Genomic DNA, 15501 nt, shown 5'->3' on the forward strand with positions numbered 1-15501 from the left:
TTTTTCCTCTCTCTTTTTCCTTTCCCCCCTCTTTCAATGAAAGGAAGAGGGATAAAAAAAGACAGAAAGAAGGGGAAAACTGCTGCTGATGAAAAAAAGTTGAGTTTATCTTTTTAATCAGTGAGAAAGCCCGGTGAAAAAAGGGCTGGTGGGAGATGAAAAGATGGAAACATTCTTGCGCTGATCTTGTGCTTGAGAAGGAGGAGTAAGCTGAAGCCTTTGTGTGAGCCACTAAAACAGCTTTTGTCATCGTCACTCAATAAGGGGAGAGAAAAAAACGATGAAAACTGATTGCAAATGAGCAAAGGGCCGAGGTGAAACCAGGTTATATGATGACGTCACAGTTTCAGATTCCTATTACTAGTTAAAAAAAGTTGTTTAAACCTTCCTTCAAATGAAGATTTAACAGTTGTCTATAAACTTTATCATTGCCCCTCTCCCTCCAATTTCACTTATTTCAGATATGACTCAAATAAACCCCACAAACCTTCAAAGTTGCATAAATCGGCACACAGATACAAACGTAAATCACAGTTGAAACCTCCTTTCTCTTCTATTCCTCTCTGAACTGCTTCAGTGTAGTAGCAATGTCATAAAACTGTCACTGGTCATCACCATGATCAGAGGCTAATGTCCTGCCATGTCTTTTGAAGTCCCAGCAGGCCTCAGTGGCCTGTAGCCCCCATCTATACATTTATACACACGGACACTTGTGACCAGGATCTCGATTAGAGGGACTTCTGCTTCTGGCCCCAGGCTGGGATGTGTGCCTCTTTTCGGCGACTGTGCAAATGTGACACTTTCCTGGGCTTCCCTCAGTCAATTGTATTAGCTGGCTTAACGCTTCCGGCCCCTCCATGCCCCCAGGCAGGCTGCTTTAGTTTAGACGGTCTGCTTCGGGTTGTGGGGCTGGGCTGTCCTAGGTCTGGGTGGTCAGAGTGATAAACACAGCCAGGGAAAGGCAGGGTAGCACGGGGTCTACAGCAGACCTGGGGCTGTGGGTATGGCCAAGCCATTGGTGGACAAGACGAACAGACTAACACAGGTCAGGACTGGACTTTGAATCATAAACCCCAGCTGAACTAGAGGACTAAAAAGTCCCACTACATGGGATGAGGAGATGTAGACAGACAGACACACACCTTTTTTGAACTCGATCTCCAGCACATCTGGGCTGTTGGGGGCGTCCTCTGGGCTCTTGGTCATCAGGTATAGGTCAGCTGGAGCATGGCTCTGTAATATACACACAATGACATTCACATTTCAGCACTTAGTATGGTACTAGGAGATTCAGTTGAGAACATGGCAGACATAGCCAGTCTACTGTGGGCCTAAATATAGTAGGTGGAGGGGTGGGATGATGCATGAAAAAAAATAACCTCCAAAAGCTGTCAGGATCCGAGAGAAAAAGACAAAAATCTACATCCTATTTTTCTCCTCTATTTAGTTTCATTTTTCCCTGCTTGGCCTTTCACTGCAGAGGGAGGTGGAGAGAAGAGGAAGAGATACAGCTGGAAAAATAGAGAGAGAGAGAGAGAAAGACCGACCCCAATCCACTGAAAGAAGACACTTCATAAGTCAAAACACACCTGATACTATGACAGGATGTACTCAAGCGACTGCCACACAATATTCGCCGGCTGTTTGGAAAGGCGCAAGCAAATCTTCCAATTCTGCCATCCAGCATCCCCTCCCCATAAGCTTTTCCACATCTTCTGGAATTGACTTTCTGACTGACATTTTCTCCTTTATTTCTCTTCAGATGAAGAATTAATCTTTATGGGAACCACACAACAACAACCTACCCCTCCTACCCTGAGAGCCATAGGAAGTTGTAGTAGCCGAGACAGACGTTTGTTGTTTTCCAGTTGGGGGGAGTTGGTGGTTGAGCACTTAAATAAAAATCGGGCTGACACCCCTGCCAATTACCTCACATTACAACCAGACGATGGCCAATGTCCCCTGAGCTGAGGCAAATTGCAGGGGAACTATGCAAAATAACCACTGGGTACATTTAAATGAAAACCTTTACCAGACGGAAAAAAAATCATCATACGATAACTAATCTCGCTCTCAGCCGCAGAGAGATTGCCCATGTCGGGGAACGAGTGCAATCGCTTCTTTCCTTTTAACTAAACACCAACGTCGACTTTGAAGGCTCCCATCTCCCCCTTTTATTTTCTGCCTCAGCGCCCAAGAAGACGACAAACGAGAGAGAGAAGGAGTGGGGCAAAACGACTCCCTTAAAAACCCATTTGATGCATACTATTGAAGGGGACAGAACTGAGGAAGATGGCATGATTTCATTTCAACAACAGACTGAGTAGGCCTTGCTCTGTTAATCTGGGTATGATAACTATGGTTCTGTGGTTACTATAGTGTTCTACAGAGCTGCCTTACCTACTACAGTGGTTTAAAGCCTACACAATCCTAACCAATGAAGATGTATTGTTTCTGCCGGCTAGAGTTCACTATATGATAAAGACGTTATCCTTCTTAACTCTCTACACAGACTAGAGGTCGACCGATTAATCGGAATGGCCGATTAATTAGGGCCAATACCAAGTTTCATAACAATCGGTAATCGGTATTTTTTTTGCCACCGATTTGCCGATTTTTCTTTTTTTATATATATTTTTTTACACCTTTATTTAACTAGGCAAGTCAGATTAAAAACACATTCTTATTTTCAATGACGGCCTAGGAACGGGGGTTAACTGCCTTGTTCAGGGGGGATTCGGGGATTCGTTTTTGCAACCTTCTGGTTACTAGTCCAACGCTCTAACCTCCTGCCTTACATTGCACTCCACGAGGAGCCTGCATGGCAGGCTGACTACCTGTTACACGTGGGCAGCAAGAAGCCAAGGTAAGTTGCTAGCTAGCATTAAACTTATCTTATAAAAAACGATCAATCTTAACATAATAACTAGTTAACTACACATGGTTGATGATATTACTAGTTTATCTAACGTGTCCTGCGTTGCATATAATCGATGCGATGCCTGTTAATTTCTCATCGAATCCCAGCCTACTTCGACAAACGGGTGATGATTTAACAAGCGCATTTCCGAAAAAAGCACTGTCGTTGCACCAATGTACCTAACCATAAACATCAATGCCTTTCTTTAAAATCAATATACAAGTATATATTTTTAAACCTGCATATTTTGTGAATATTGCCTGCTAACATGAAATTGTGTCACTGCTCTTGCGTTCATTGCCTGGCTCGTTGCGAACTAATTTGCCAGAATTTTACGTAACTATGACATAACAATGAAGGTTGTGCAATGTAACAGGAATATTTAGACTTAGGGATGCCACCCGTTAGATAAAATACGGACCGGTTCCACTTTCACTGAAAGAAAAAAACTTTTGTTTTCGAAATGATAGTTTCCGGATTCGACCATATTAATGACCAAAGGCTCGTATTTCTGTGTGTTTATTATATGAAGTCTATGATTTGATAGAGCAGTCTAACTGAGCGATGGTAGGCACCAGCAGGCTCGTAAGCGTTCATTCAAGCAGCACTTTCGTGCATTTTGCCAGCAGCTCTTCGCAATGCATTGCGCTGTCAACTCCCAAGATTAGGCTGGTGTAACCCATGTGAAATGGCTAGCTAGTTAGCGGGTGCGCGCTAATAGCGTTTCAAACGTCACTCACTCTGAGACTTGGAGTAGTTGTTCCCCTTGCTCTGCATGGGTAATGCTGCTTCGAGGGTGGCTGTTGTCGATGTGTTCCTGGTTCGAGCCCAGGTAGGAGTGAGGAGAGGGACGGAAGCTATACTGTTACACTGGCAATACTAAAGTGCCTATAAGAACATCCAATAGTCAAAGGTATATGAAATACAAATCGTAGAGAGAGAAATAGTCCTATAATTCCTATAATAACTACAACCTAAAACTTATTACCTGGGAATATTGAAGACTCATGTTAAAAGGAACCACCAGCTTTCATATGTTCCCATGTTCTGAGCAAGGCACTTAAACGTTAGCTTTCTTACATGGCACATATTGCACTTTTACTTTCTTCTCCAACACTTTGTTTTACATTATTTAAACCAAATTGAACATGTTTCATTATTTATTTTAGGCTAAATTGATTTTATTGATGTATTATATTAAGTTAAAATAAGTGTTCATTCAGTATTGTTGTAATTGTCATTATTACAAATAAATGAAAAAAAGGAAGAAAAAAAGAATGAAAAAAATCGTAAAAAAAAAAAAAGCAAATCGGTCGATTAAATCGGTATCGTTTTTTTTTGGTCCTCCAATAAAATCGGCATCGGCGCTGAAAAAAATCATAATCGGTCGACCTCTAACACACACATCATCACAAGGAAATACATGGAATATCAATTCAAACATGTATACTCACGAGACGCGAGTGATTGAAAGTGGGAGCGAGAGAGAGAAATGGAAAGAGCGAGGGAATAGTTTCCAGTGCTTAAAGATCAATGCATTTCAATTCCAGCCCCCCGCAGGTGGACCGGTCCCAAAGCCCCTGGCCCCGAAAGACAGGAACATTTAGAAATGGAGCGAGAGTGAGAGAAAGGGAGAGCAATGCTGTCAAATGGGGCGTGAAGCTCAGCCATCATGTCGCTGTGCATAGCTCCCTTTTGCAGCCATTCTCCAGTTGTGCCATATTGTGGTGCTGCTGTGGTCCCACTCAATGCGGCCCCCAGAAAGAGGGCTGTGGCAGCATGAACTTAAAGTGAGTAAATTTCTATCTTTCCACACGTTAGCTGCCTCATTGCCTTTCAATCGAGTCCGGTGGCCTCCAAAGAAAAGGCAGAGGTGGGGAGAGAGTGGGGGGGGGGGGGGGCTGGAAGAAAATCTGGCCCACTGGTTTGGAACTGACACTTAAATCACCACGTCTAAAGTCAGGCCGTGTCTTTAAAATGCCATTTGCAAACATGGCACATTGAGAATCTATTAAATCTGATTTGTGTGGACAATTTTTTATGTTTAACACCCAGCTACATTTGGTTAACATTATCATTGGCTGTATCATGGGGCGGCAGGTAGCCTAGCGGTTAGAGAGGCGAGCCAGCAACCGGAGGCTGGCCTGTTCGAAACCCGGGTCAGTCGGGAAAAATCTGCCGGGAAGTGAGCTGGCAACTGGAGGGTTGCTGTATCAAATCCTAGATGCCTTTGCCTGTCGTTGTGCCCTTGAGCAAGGCACTTAACCCCTCACAACAACAGCTCCCCAGGTATCCAGTGCGGTAGCCCCCGCACCTCTCCAAAACCTGTGTATGCGTGTATTTCAGGGGGGTTGGAAGCGGAAGTACAATTTTGGTTGAACCTTGTGTGCAATTGACCAATAAATTATCAATAAATAACTTTTGTCTACAGTATCTACCAACAGCTTTGCCCAAAAGGCAATACTAGTAACAAGCACAAACTATAAGATAGGAACTAAAACAGAGATAAATAGATTGACAGAGAGCTCTATAATAGGTCAGACCCAACCATCTGACCCAGGGGCGAGAAGGTTGCATGACAAATCTAACCCTCCGTGCTTGAAAAGACACCTACACACACCATCCAACGCATCCTTCCCCCTAGGCAGCTGCGTCATGGGCCGGGTCATTTCCTCTGTGTAACAACACCGTCTGTTCCGCTACCACCTCTTTAGTCAATACCAGTGGGCCCAGGGCCTGATCAAAGGGGCTCGGGGTTTACCACACAACATCGCTGCCGTTCACTCCTACTGGGCTACCGGGCCAGGGGAAGTCCAGCCAAAGCCAGGGACTATCATTTAGACAGAGGTGATGTTTTAATGACTGCTGACGAGTGTCACACTGCCCCAGGGACCCGGCCCCTGACCGGTCAACTGACAGCACAGAGGATATTGGGTTGTGTTTCAGGACAACTAGATAGCCTTTTCAAGTGAAATAGCTTCACGTTATTTATACAAGTTTGATCAGATCAGCAAAGCAGCTAAAACATGTTATCGATAAGGCAAATGGTAGATCTGTTACATAGGGTTTAATCTTTAAGGAGTTGAAATGCTCGTCCTTAAATTGCAATGTGTTCAAAAAAAATATGCATCATCAAAATTCCATCATTCACAGAAACTTTAATCCTCTGGTTGCTCCTAATCCAGTAAAACTGGCTAGAAGAACAACGTCAAATGTGAGCGGATAAAGACAATGTAGCCTAGCGGTGTAGCTAAAGGCTAACCTCTGGGGTAACGGGAGAGAATCCAGCTAGTGGTACGGTAATAACCACAGTGCAACCTGACCCTGGCTGCCTTATCTCAGAAGGAACATATGAGCGACCATTTGGACATTTCCTAATCTGTGTGTGGGGAGAGTGGAGCCATTGTGTTTACAGGTGGGCGGAGAGGCACTGTGAATGGAGGGAGTCTGCTCAGGCCTTGGGGGGGGGTAACTGGACTCCTAGGAGGCAGATGCCCAGCTGAGAACTGGAAGGTTGAGATGACCTTTTCAATATCTCCTCACGGACAGTCATGTTCGGGTGCATATGTTGAGAAGAGGTTAATAATTACATAGTACATTGATGTAGTATTACCATCTGGGCTGTACATTCAATTTACAGTAAGGTTTCTTAGAAGCCTGAAAAGGTTTTAAATTGACACACACATCAAAAGTAAAACGTTTAAAGTACTAAGAAAATGTGTATTATCTCAAATAATCTCCTATGGGAGCAGAAACGGAGCAAATGACTGAATTATTACAGTCTGTTCAATCTTAAATGGATCATAACACGCCCTGAGTAATGTATTCAAATCCCTTTATCACTTGTATCTCCTCCACCATAAATATTTCATCGCATTTAATTCCATTGATAAATTCATTGTGAAAGTAAATGGGACTAAAACCATGAATTAAATCAATTACACAATACTGTCATACTACACATCGCTATGCTATTGAGTCGTTTCTTTTCAGGATGAATTTCTCCACAGGGCGAGCGTTGGAGAGAGAAAAGCCTGCGTTACAGTTCTGCCCCTGCCCCGCCAATCCAAAAGCGGGGGACCCCTCGCCTCCCTTACACCCCGTCCATTGGGACGCTCATCTGTCTGCCCGCCTTTGTACTTTACTGTTACTGGTGACATTCTGGTGTCACGGTGAAATGGGTCCCTCCCACGTTGCAGCCTGCGGCGGCGCAACCAGAAACAATGGTCCCCCAAGAGCCGGGGGGACCCAGGAGGCCCAGCTGGGCGCGCTGCCCTAACCCTTCCCCCGGCTCCCATGAAATCGGGAATTATGCGAGCCGTTTCTGATGACAAGTCAGTGTCTGTGTGTCCCAGGCTCTTCCCAGGCTCGGCAAGGTTTAGGGTGAGAAGAGACAACAAGGAGGGATGAGGTTTGAGTCGTCAAGGGTGACCTTTGTGTACAGCCTTGACCTCTGACCCCTGAAGAGATCAAACTCTCTCTCTCTCACTGTGGGCTCAGGGTTTGGTTCGTCTGTGCTGGTGCCAATATAAGAGATTGGGGGGGGACTCTTCCTTCCTCTTAACTTTATCTCAATAGACTCTCCAATCTAGGGTTGCAAAATTCCAGTAACTTTCCCCAAATCCCCTGGTTTTCCAGAAATCCTGGTTGGAAAAATCATGGAATTTAGGAGGAAATAAGCAGGAAATCTGTGAATCCCCTAACCAGGATTTCAGGAAAAACGTTTTGGGAAAGTTATTTCACAACTCTACTCCTATCAGCTATTGCTTTGTACATACTACAACACAATAATCTATACTGTAAAAAAAAGAAAACGTGAAACAGGGAGAATCTATAAACTACCAGGCAGGTTGACTATGGAGAGAAATGTTGAATAAGAGCAGGAGGACAAAGGATGTGATAGATACTGTATGGTCAATGATTAGCTGATACCATGTATCCATCCTGATACTCTTGAAAAGTTTGCTGTTGTGATTCAGAGACAGCAGGAGGTGAGATGAACAACCTGCTGAATCTGACACTGGGATGAATGGTGAGATGTTAGGGGCCATAACTGCTCATGCATGCAGAAGATCTTACCTTGGGATTTTCCAGTATTCCAGACTCGTAGCTGTTGAAAAAGACAATGAGAAGGTATGTTGGTGAACACATTCATTCCCTTTGTCATTCTACAGCAGTGTTTCCCAACTAAGCACACCTAAATCTATTTTTCAACTAATCATCAAGCCCTTGATAAGTTGAATCAGGCGTCATTGTCCGGGGAGACAACAAAAATGTGTGGCGTTGGGGGTACTCAAGGACCGGAGTTGGGATGCACTGCTCTACAGGATATAGCTAATGTGGGAGACAAATGACCAAAAACGGCCAATAACGCCTGAAAGTTACTAACTTTTCTTGTAAAAAAAAAAAAAGTATTTTCTTCAACCTTAAATGAACCAGGAAGTATTGTGAGCATCATTGGTGTTCTTCTCACCTGATGTGCATGAGGTTGGCATCCATGCTCCAGGGTGCTTTAGGGGTGACGGGCACAGGGATGCCATGTTTCTGGGGGTGATGGAAAGGTCAGAGAAGAGTCAATGATAACAGTATATTAACTGGGTGACACTTCAACTGAGACCACTCTGAGCAATACATTTTTATCTGCTCAATTCTGAATAGTTAAACCAATCATATCACCTCCAGCTGTTCTTTAACAATTGTGATTGTTGATTTGTCTTAAAAATCTGGTCATTCCATTATTTATTTGAGTTCAACGTTGTAAAATAAAATCATGGGAAGGGAGAAAAGCTTGATAAAATGGTGACTGACGCACACATGGGACTTTCAGCTCACTAAAAGGCCCTGATCCCCCTCTAGTGGGCATTGTGGAGAACACCACCTCATAGACAAACTGCCAGGCAACATGTTATGAAGAGAACCTATCATAGACTCACTGTCAGGCAACGTGTATCAGGGGTGTGAATGTTTAAATGACATTGGAATCTTGCATTTAAAAAAAAAATAATCTTGCATCTTTTACTATCGGTTTTGTACACCAACTTCAAACTGCTGAAAACACAATATTTTGGATTATGCAACAAAATATTTCACAGCGGTTTAGATGGTACAATGATTCTCTACACTACATTCGCTTGTCACATAAACTGAAATTAGGCAAACTACTAGAATTTTAGCAACCAGGAAATGGCGGAGCAAACAAAATTCTAATCACAGTACAGGTTCCGATCATCATAATGAAAGGAAAAATAACAATTTAACAAAATGCCTAACATGCTGACCACACCGCTCGCGTTTCGTGCTTTGTAAAATAAATGTACACATACACGTTATTTAATTCATTGCACCCACACGTCTGCATAGCCAGTCGCTGAAATAGAACTTGGTTCTATTTGTGACGCTTGCTTGACGCGCTGCAAGTCCTGCCTCTCCCGTCTCCTCATTGGTTTTTAGGAGCATATACCCACATCCCATCTCCTCATTGGTTTTTAGGAGCATATACCCACGTCCCATCTCCTCATTGGTTTTTAGGAGCATATACCCACGTCCCATCTCCTCATTGGTTTTTAGGAGCATATACCCACGTCCCATCTCCTCATTGGTTTTTAGGAGCATATTCCCACGTCCCATCTCCTCATTGGTTTTTAGGAGCATATTCCCACGTCCCATCTCCTCATTGGTTTTTAGGAGCATATACCCACGTCCCATCTCCTCATTGGTTTTTAGGAGCATATTCCCACGTCCCATCTCCTCATTGGTTTTTAGGAGCATATTCCCACGTCCCATCTCCTCATTGGTTTTTAGGAGCATATTCCCACGTCCCATCTCCTCATTGGTTTTTAGGAGCATATACCCACGTCCCATCTCCTCATTGGTTTTTAGGAGCATATTCCCACGTCCCATCTCCTCATTGGTTTTTAGGAGCATATACCCACGGCCCATCTCCTCATTGGTTTTTAGGAGCATATACCCACGTCCCATCTCCTCATTGGTTTTTAGGAGCATATACCCACGGCCCATCTCCTCATTGGTTTTTAGGAGCATATACCCACGGCCCATCTCCTCATTGGTTTTTAGGAGCATATACCCACGTCCCATCTCCTCATTGGTTTTTAGGAGCATATACCCACGTCCCATCTCCTCATTGGTTTTTAGGAGCATATACCCACGTCCCATCTCCTCATTGGTTTTTAGGAGCATATACCCACGGCCCATCTCATCATTGGTTTTTAGGAGCATATACCCACGGCCCATCTCCTCATTGGTTTTTAGGAGCATATTCCCACGTACCATCTCCTCATTGGTTTTTAGGAGCATATTCCCACGTACCATCTCCTCATTGGTTTTTAGGAGCATATACCCACGGCCCATCTCCTCATTGGTTTTTAGGAGCATATTCCCACGTCCCATCTCCTCATTGGTTTTTAGGAGCATATTCCCACGTCCCATCTCCTCATTGGTTTTTAGGAGCATATTCCCACGTCCCATCTCCTCATTGGTTTTTAGGAGCATATTCCCACGTCCCATCTCCTCATTGGTTTTTAGGAGCATATACCCACGTCCCATCTCCTCATTGGTTTTTAGGAGCATATACCCACGTCCCATCTCCTCATTGGTTTTTAGGAGCATATACCCACGTCCCATGCCCTCATTTGTTTTTACGGGGCATATACCCACGGGGGTGATTGAAAGATGAACTGAGGTCCACTCTCCAGTCCAGTTGGTAGTGGTAGTGCACCTTAAAGTTGGTTGCCAAACACAATATAAAGTCCAATGAATATATTTCTAGAAACAAACTCGGTTTACCCTTTTATCTGTGGATTAATTGTCGGAGTAGAGGACATTGTGTATTTCAGGTAAAATAACAACCCAATGTTTATATCCCGGGACAAATTAGCTAGCAACAAACAGCAAGCTAGGTAGCTAAATTGCCATAAATGTTTAACGCTTTTCGACTTGTCTACAAATTAATATAGTTGCATATCCTGATCGCGTCTGGTGTGGGTGGACAAAAATCAACATGAGCGCAATGGCGGATGCACGCGCGCGAGCGGTCTGGTCAGCAGGTTACGCAACGATGCTGTAATGTTTGTTGGAGGATATATGCATCTTTCAAATGATTTGCCACGGATATAATGCGCTCAGCACGTCATCGTTGTTTACAGTTGGGAAAGTGGCAGAGTCAGACAGGGACGTGAGAGCAGCGAAGCCCTGTATTGCAATACTTTGAGAAGTTAAATGAGAAAGTGGTAAAATAAATGCGAGGTGGAATTGAACTATAGTGGCAGGATAGTTGCAACGCTTAACCATCTGAAAAGGGAGGCATCGCGAGACCCAAGCCGTTGCTGGCAGCAGTGTGATAACGGATGGAGTGAGAAAATCACAGTGCTGATTACAGAAATTATTGCAGTTGATATGCAGCCACTGTCAATGGTAAAGACGTAGGCTTCAATGCACTGATGGCATATCTAGAACCAGACTACAAGATGCCAAAAAAACGTGACGGCCCGGATGGAGAAATTGTACAATGATTGCTCTGCAAGTACAAAGGGCAAGCTTTCAAAAACCATACGTGGTGTTAACAACATATTGTCAGAGGTCTATGAACACGCTGTCATGCATCACTGCAGCGAGCCATCACAGTGATGAGAAGTGGGACATGTACTGCCAACTGAGAACATGGAGGAGAGGGACACAGCAGAGAACCTAAAATGGCATTAACTACCGTCATTGTTGAGTGGGAGGGGGACAGCAGTAAGGTGATTGCCGTCTGTTTGGTAGTCAGGACTGCGCTAGATTGAACGGCACTGCCCCCTAGCGGTCACACACAGGACCAAATGTGAATTGTGAATTCACGTTATTTAATACTTTAAAAAATCATTTAAACCATTTAAAAATGGCAGTTTAAACTTTCAATTGTTTACATAAGTCACATCCCTAATGTGTATGAAGAGATCCTATCACACACTCACTGCCAGGCAACATGTTATGAAGTGATCCTATCATGTGGAAGTGTTACCTTGGCATACTCCATCAGATCCTTCCTCCCAACGAAGCGATTGTAGAACTCAGGGATCCTCCATGGAGCAATAATCTGAGCGGGAGACAGAGAGCCGAGCGAGGGTTACGCATGTCATTTGTATGGTGCATTATCTGAAGTAATGTTGGATGATGGGACAGTCATCATGTGTTAATGCAGAGGGGCTGGGGAAGACAGAACTCACCTTAACCTCAGGGTAGAGGGCATAGCAGGTGAGCTCGAATCGGATCTGATCGTTGCCCTGAAAGCCACAGTTAACCATTCAGACACAAAACACTAGTAACATGTTCAGAAAAAATCTGAAAACTACTAGCAAAGACAGAGAGATAATCAAGCAGATGATTTCTCACTCACCTAAGACAAGTTAAGGTTCAAATCACTTCCAATGGTAGTTGAAAAAGCATATAAACTGACAAGCTTCCAGTGAGTGACTTCTTGCAGTTACTGTTAGTTGAAGGCTCAATTCAGTGGCATTTGTCTCCATCTACAGTTGGAGCAGGGACAATACTTCTCCCCACAGTATCGTAAGACTGGTGGCTGACTAATGAATGCCATTGTGGTAGCTTAGGGCTATTTGAATGTGACCTTCCCACTCACTCCAAAAGCTAAATTGGGAAAACATTCAGATTTCAACAAAACAGACAAACATCTAAAATGAACCTTGGCAGATGTCAACAATTTGCTAATTTGCTAGCTTTCCGGGTTCATCTCGGGCTCTCTCCTTGTTGATTGACCCCTCACCTTTCCCGTGGCCCCGTGGGAGACGTACTGGGCGCCCTCCTGGCGTGCGATCTGGATCTGGCGGCGGGCGATGCAGGGCCGGGCCACTGAAGTGCCCAGCAGGTAGCGGTCCTCGTAGATGGCGCTGGCCTGGACCGACGGCCAGATGAACTCCTCCACAAACTCTGCCCTCAGGTCCTCGATGAACACCTATACATGGAGGAAGGTTACACTTGAACCATTCGTTGTAAAACTTACGTCAACAATATTTCACTAAATGCTCCTTTGACAATCTTAATACACAAGCGCAGTCAGTTGAGTTCACCTGCAATGGCTTTGCTTTGTGTTGAGAAACTTTTGCTTACAACTCTTAACTGGCAAGGCAGAAAGAGCGCAGACCTCTCCCAGTGTTAGCTGCTAAGAAGACGACAACCCAGACCTCATATCCTCACTTATCTTTGATAACAATCAAAATACGATTTGCCTGCTTAATCATTTCCCGTAACTCTGTGACCCAGATGTCAGGACACATAATTCTAGACATCAAGAACTGACAATCCAACCTTAAACTGGCTCATCACTCTGTACCCAAAGTAGCAAATGTATCACTGTTCTCATTGTTCAATTGAAAGTTGTATCAGTTTCATATCAACCAACGTCTAAATGTATTTTTATTTTTGCATATATACATACAGTACCGTGAAATAATTTGACCCCTTTTTCATTTTCTAGACTTTTGCATATTTTTTTATACTGAATATTAACAGATCTTCAACCAAAACCTAATATTAGATCAATGGAACCTGAGTGAACAAATAACACAACAATGACATACTTATTTCATAAACAAAGTTAGACAACACCCATTGTCCCTGTGTGAAAAAGTAACTTTCCCATAACACTCAATAACTGGTTCTACCACCTTTAGCCCCAACCAAACGCTTCCACGAATTTTGGCTAACTTCCATGCAGAACTGTTGTAACTCAACGACATTTGTGGTTTTCCAAGTCCTGCCACAACAGCTCAATTGGGAATAAGTCTTGACTTTGACTAGGCTATTCAAAAACTTAAAATATGTTGCTTTTTTTACATTTTTATTTAGACTTGAGGGATTTTTCTCAGGTTTTTGCATGCCATATGAGTTCTGTTATACTCACAGACATCATTCAAACAGTTTTAGAAACTTCAGAGTGTTTCCTATCCAAATCTACTAATACTATGCATTTCCTACCTTCTGAGCCTGAGTAGCAGGCAGTTTAATTTGGGCACGCCTTTCATCCGGACGTCAAAATACTGCCCCCTACCCTAGAGAAGTTAACTAGGCAAGTCAGATTAAGAACACATTCTTATTTTCAATGACGGCCTAGGAACGGGGGTTAACTGCCTTGTTCAGGGGCAGAACAACAGATTTTTACCTTGTCACCTCAGGGATTCATTTTTGCAACCTTCCGGTTACTAGTCCAATGCTCTAACCACCTGCCTTACATTGCACTCCACGAGGAGCCTGCATGGCAGGCTGACTTCCTGTTACGCGAGGGCAGCAAGAAGCCAAGGTAAGTTGCTAGCTAGCATTAAACTTATCTTATAAAAAAACGATCAATCTTAACATAATCACTAGTTAACTACACATGGTTGATGATATTACTAGTTTATCTAACGTGTCCTGCGTTGCATATAATCGATGCGGTGCCTGTTCATTTCCCATCGAATCACAGCCTACTTCGACAAACGGGTGATGATTTAACAAGCGCATTTGCGAAAAAAGCACTATCGTTGCACCAATGTACCTAACCATAAACATCAATGCCATTCTTTAAAATCAATACACAAGTATATATTTTTAAACCTGCATATTTCTCTCTGCATGTCTGGCAGACATATCAGTGTGGATGACGGATCACCACCTCAAGCTGAACCTCGACAAGTCGGAGCTGCTCTTCCTCCCGGGGAAGGACTGCCCGTTCCATGATCTCGCCATCACGGTTGACAACTCCCTTGTGTCCTCCTCCCAGAGTACTAAGAACCTTGGCGTGATCCTGGACAACACCCTGTTGTTCTCCACTAACATCAAGGCGGTGACCCGATCCTGTAGGTTCATGCTCTACAACATTCGCAGAGTACGACTCTGCCTCACACAGGAAGCGACGCAGGTCCTAATCCAGGCACTTGTCATCTCCCGTTTGGATTACTGCAACTCGCTGTTGGCTGGGCTTCCTGCCTGTGCCATTAAACCCCTACAACTCATCCAGAACGCCGCAGCCCGTCTGGTGTTCAACCTTCCCAAGTTCTCTCACGTCACCCCGCTCCTCCACTCTCTCCACTGGCTTCCAGTTGAAGCTCGCATCCGCTACAAGACCATGGTGCTTGCCTACGGAGCTGTGAGGGGAACGGCACCTCCATACCTTCAGGCTCTGATCAGGCTCTACACCCAAACAAGGGCACTGCGTTCATCCACCTCTGGCCTGCTGGCCCCCCTACCTCTGAGGAAGCACGGTTCCCGCTTAGCCCAGTCCAAACTGTTCGCTGCTCTGGCACCCCAATGGTGGAACAAGCTCCCTCACGACGCCAGGACAGCGGAGTCAATCACCACCTTCCGGAGACACTTGAAACCCCACCTCTTTAAGGAATACCTGAGATAGGATAAAGTAATCCTTCTAACCCCCCCCCCCCTTAAAAGATTTAGATGCACTATTGTAAAGTGGTTGTTCCACTGGATATCATAAGGTGAATGCACCAATTTGTAAGTCGCTCTGGATAAGAGCGTCTGCTAAATGACTTAAATGTAAATGTATATTTAGTTAATATTGCCTGCTAACATGAATT

The 15501-nt window shown here is 44.1% G+C and overlaps 1 protein-coding gene across 1 annotated transcript in view; it reads right to left on the reverse strand.

Annotated features, from left to right (window-relative positions):
• The window catches only part of ass1 (argininosuccinate synthase 1), a 34299-nt gene that overhangs the window by 12626 nt on the left and 6172 nt on the right, over nucleotides 1–15501 (reverse strand). The window contains exons 4-9 of the mRNA XM_029769363.1: nucleotides 12699–12887; nucleotides 12142–12198; nucleotides 11937–12011; nucleotides 8394–8464; nucleotides 8000–8030; nucleotides 1143–1233 (exon numbers count right to left, since the gene is read on the reverse strand). Coding sequence (XP_029625223.1) covers nucleotides 1143–1233; nucleotides 8000–8030; nucleotides 8394–8464; nucleotides 11937–12011; nucleotides 12142–12198; nucleotides 12699–12887 — 514 coding nt within the window. The remainder of the gene's footprint in view (nucleotides 1–1142; nucleotides 1234–7999; nucleotides 8031–8393; nucleotides 8465–11936; nucleotides 12012–12141; nucleotides 12199–12698; nucleotides 12888–15501) is intronic.

This window comes from Salmo trutta, chromosome 12, assembly GCF_901001165.1.
Source record: "Salmo trutta chromosome 12, fSalTru1.1, whole genome shotgun sequence".
Lineage (NCBI taxonomy): Eukaryota > Metazoa > Chordata > Actinopteri > Salmoniformes > Salmonidae > Salmo > Salmo trutta.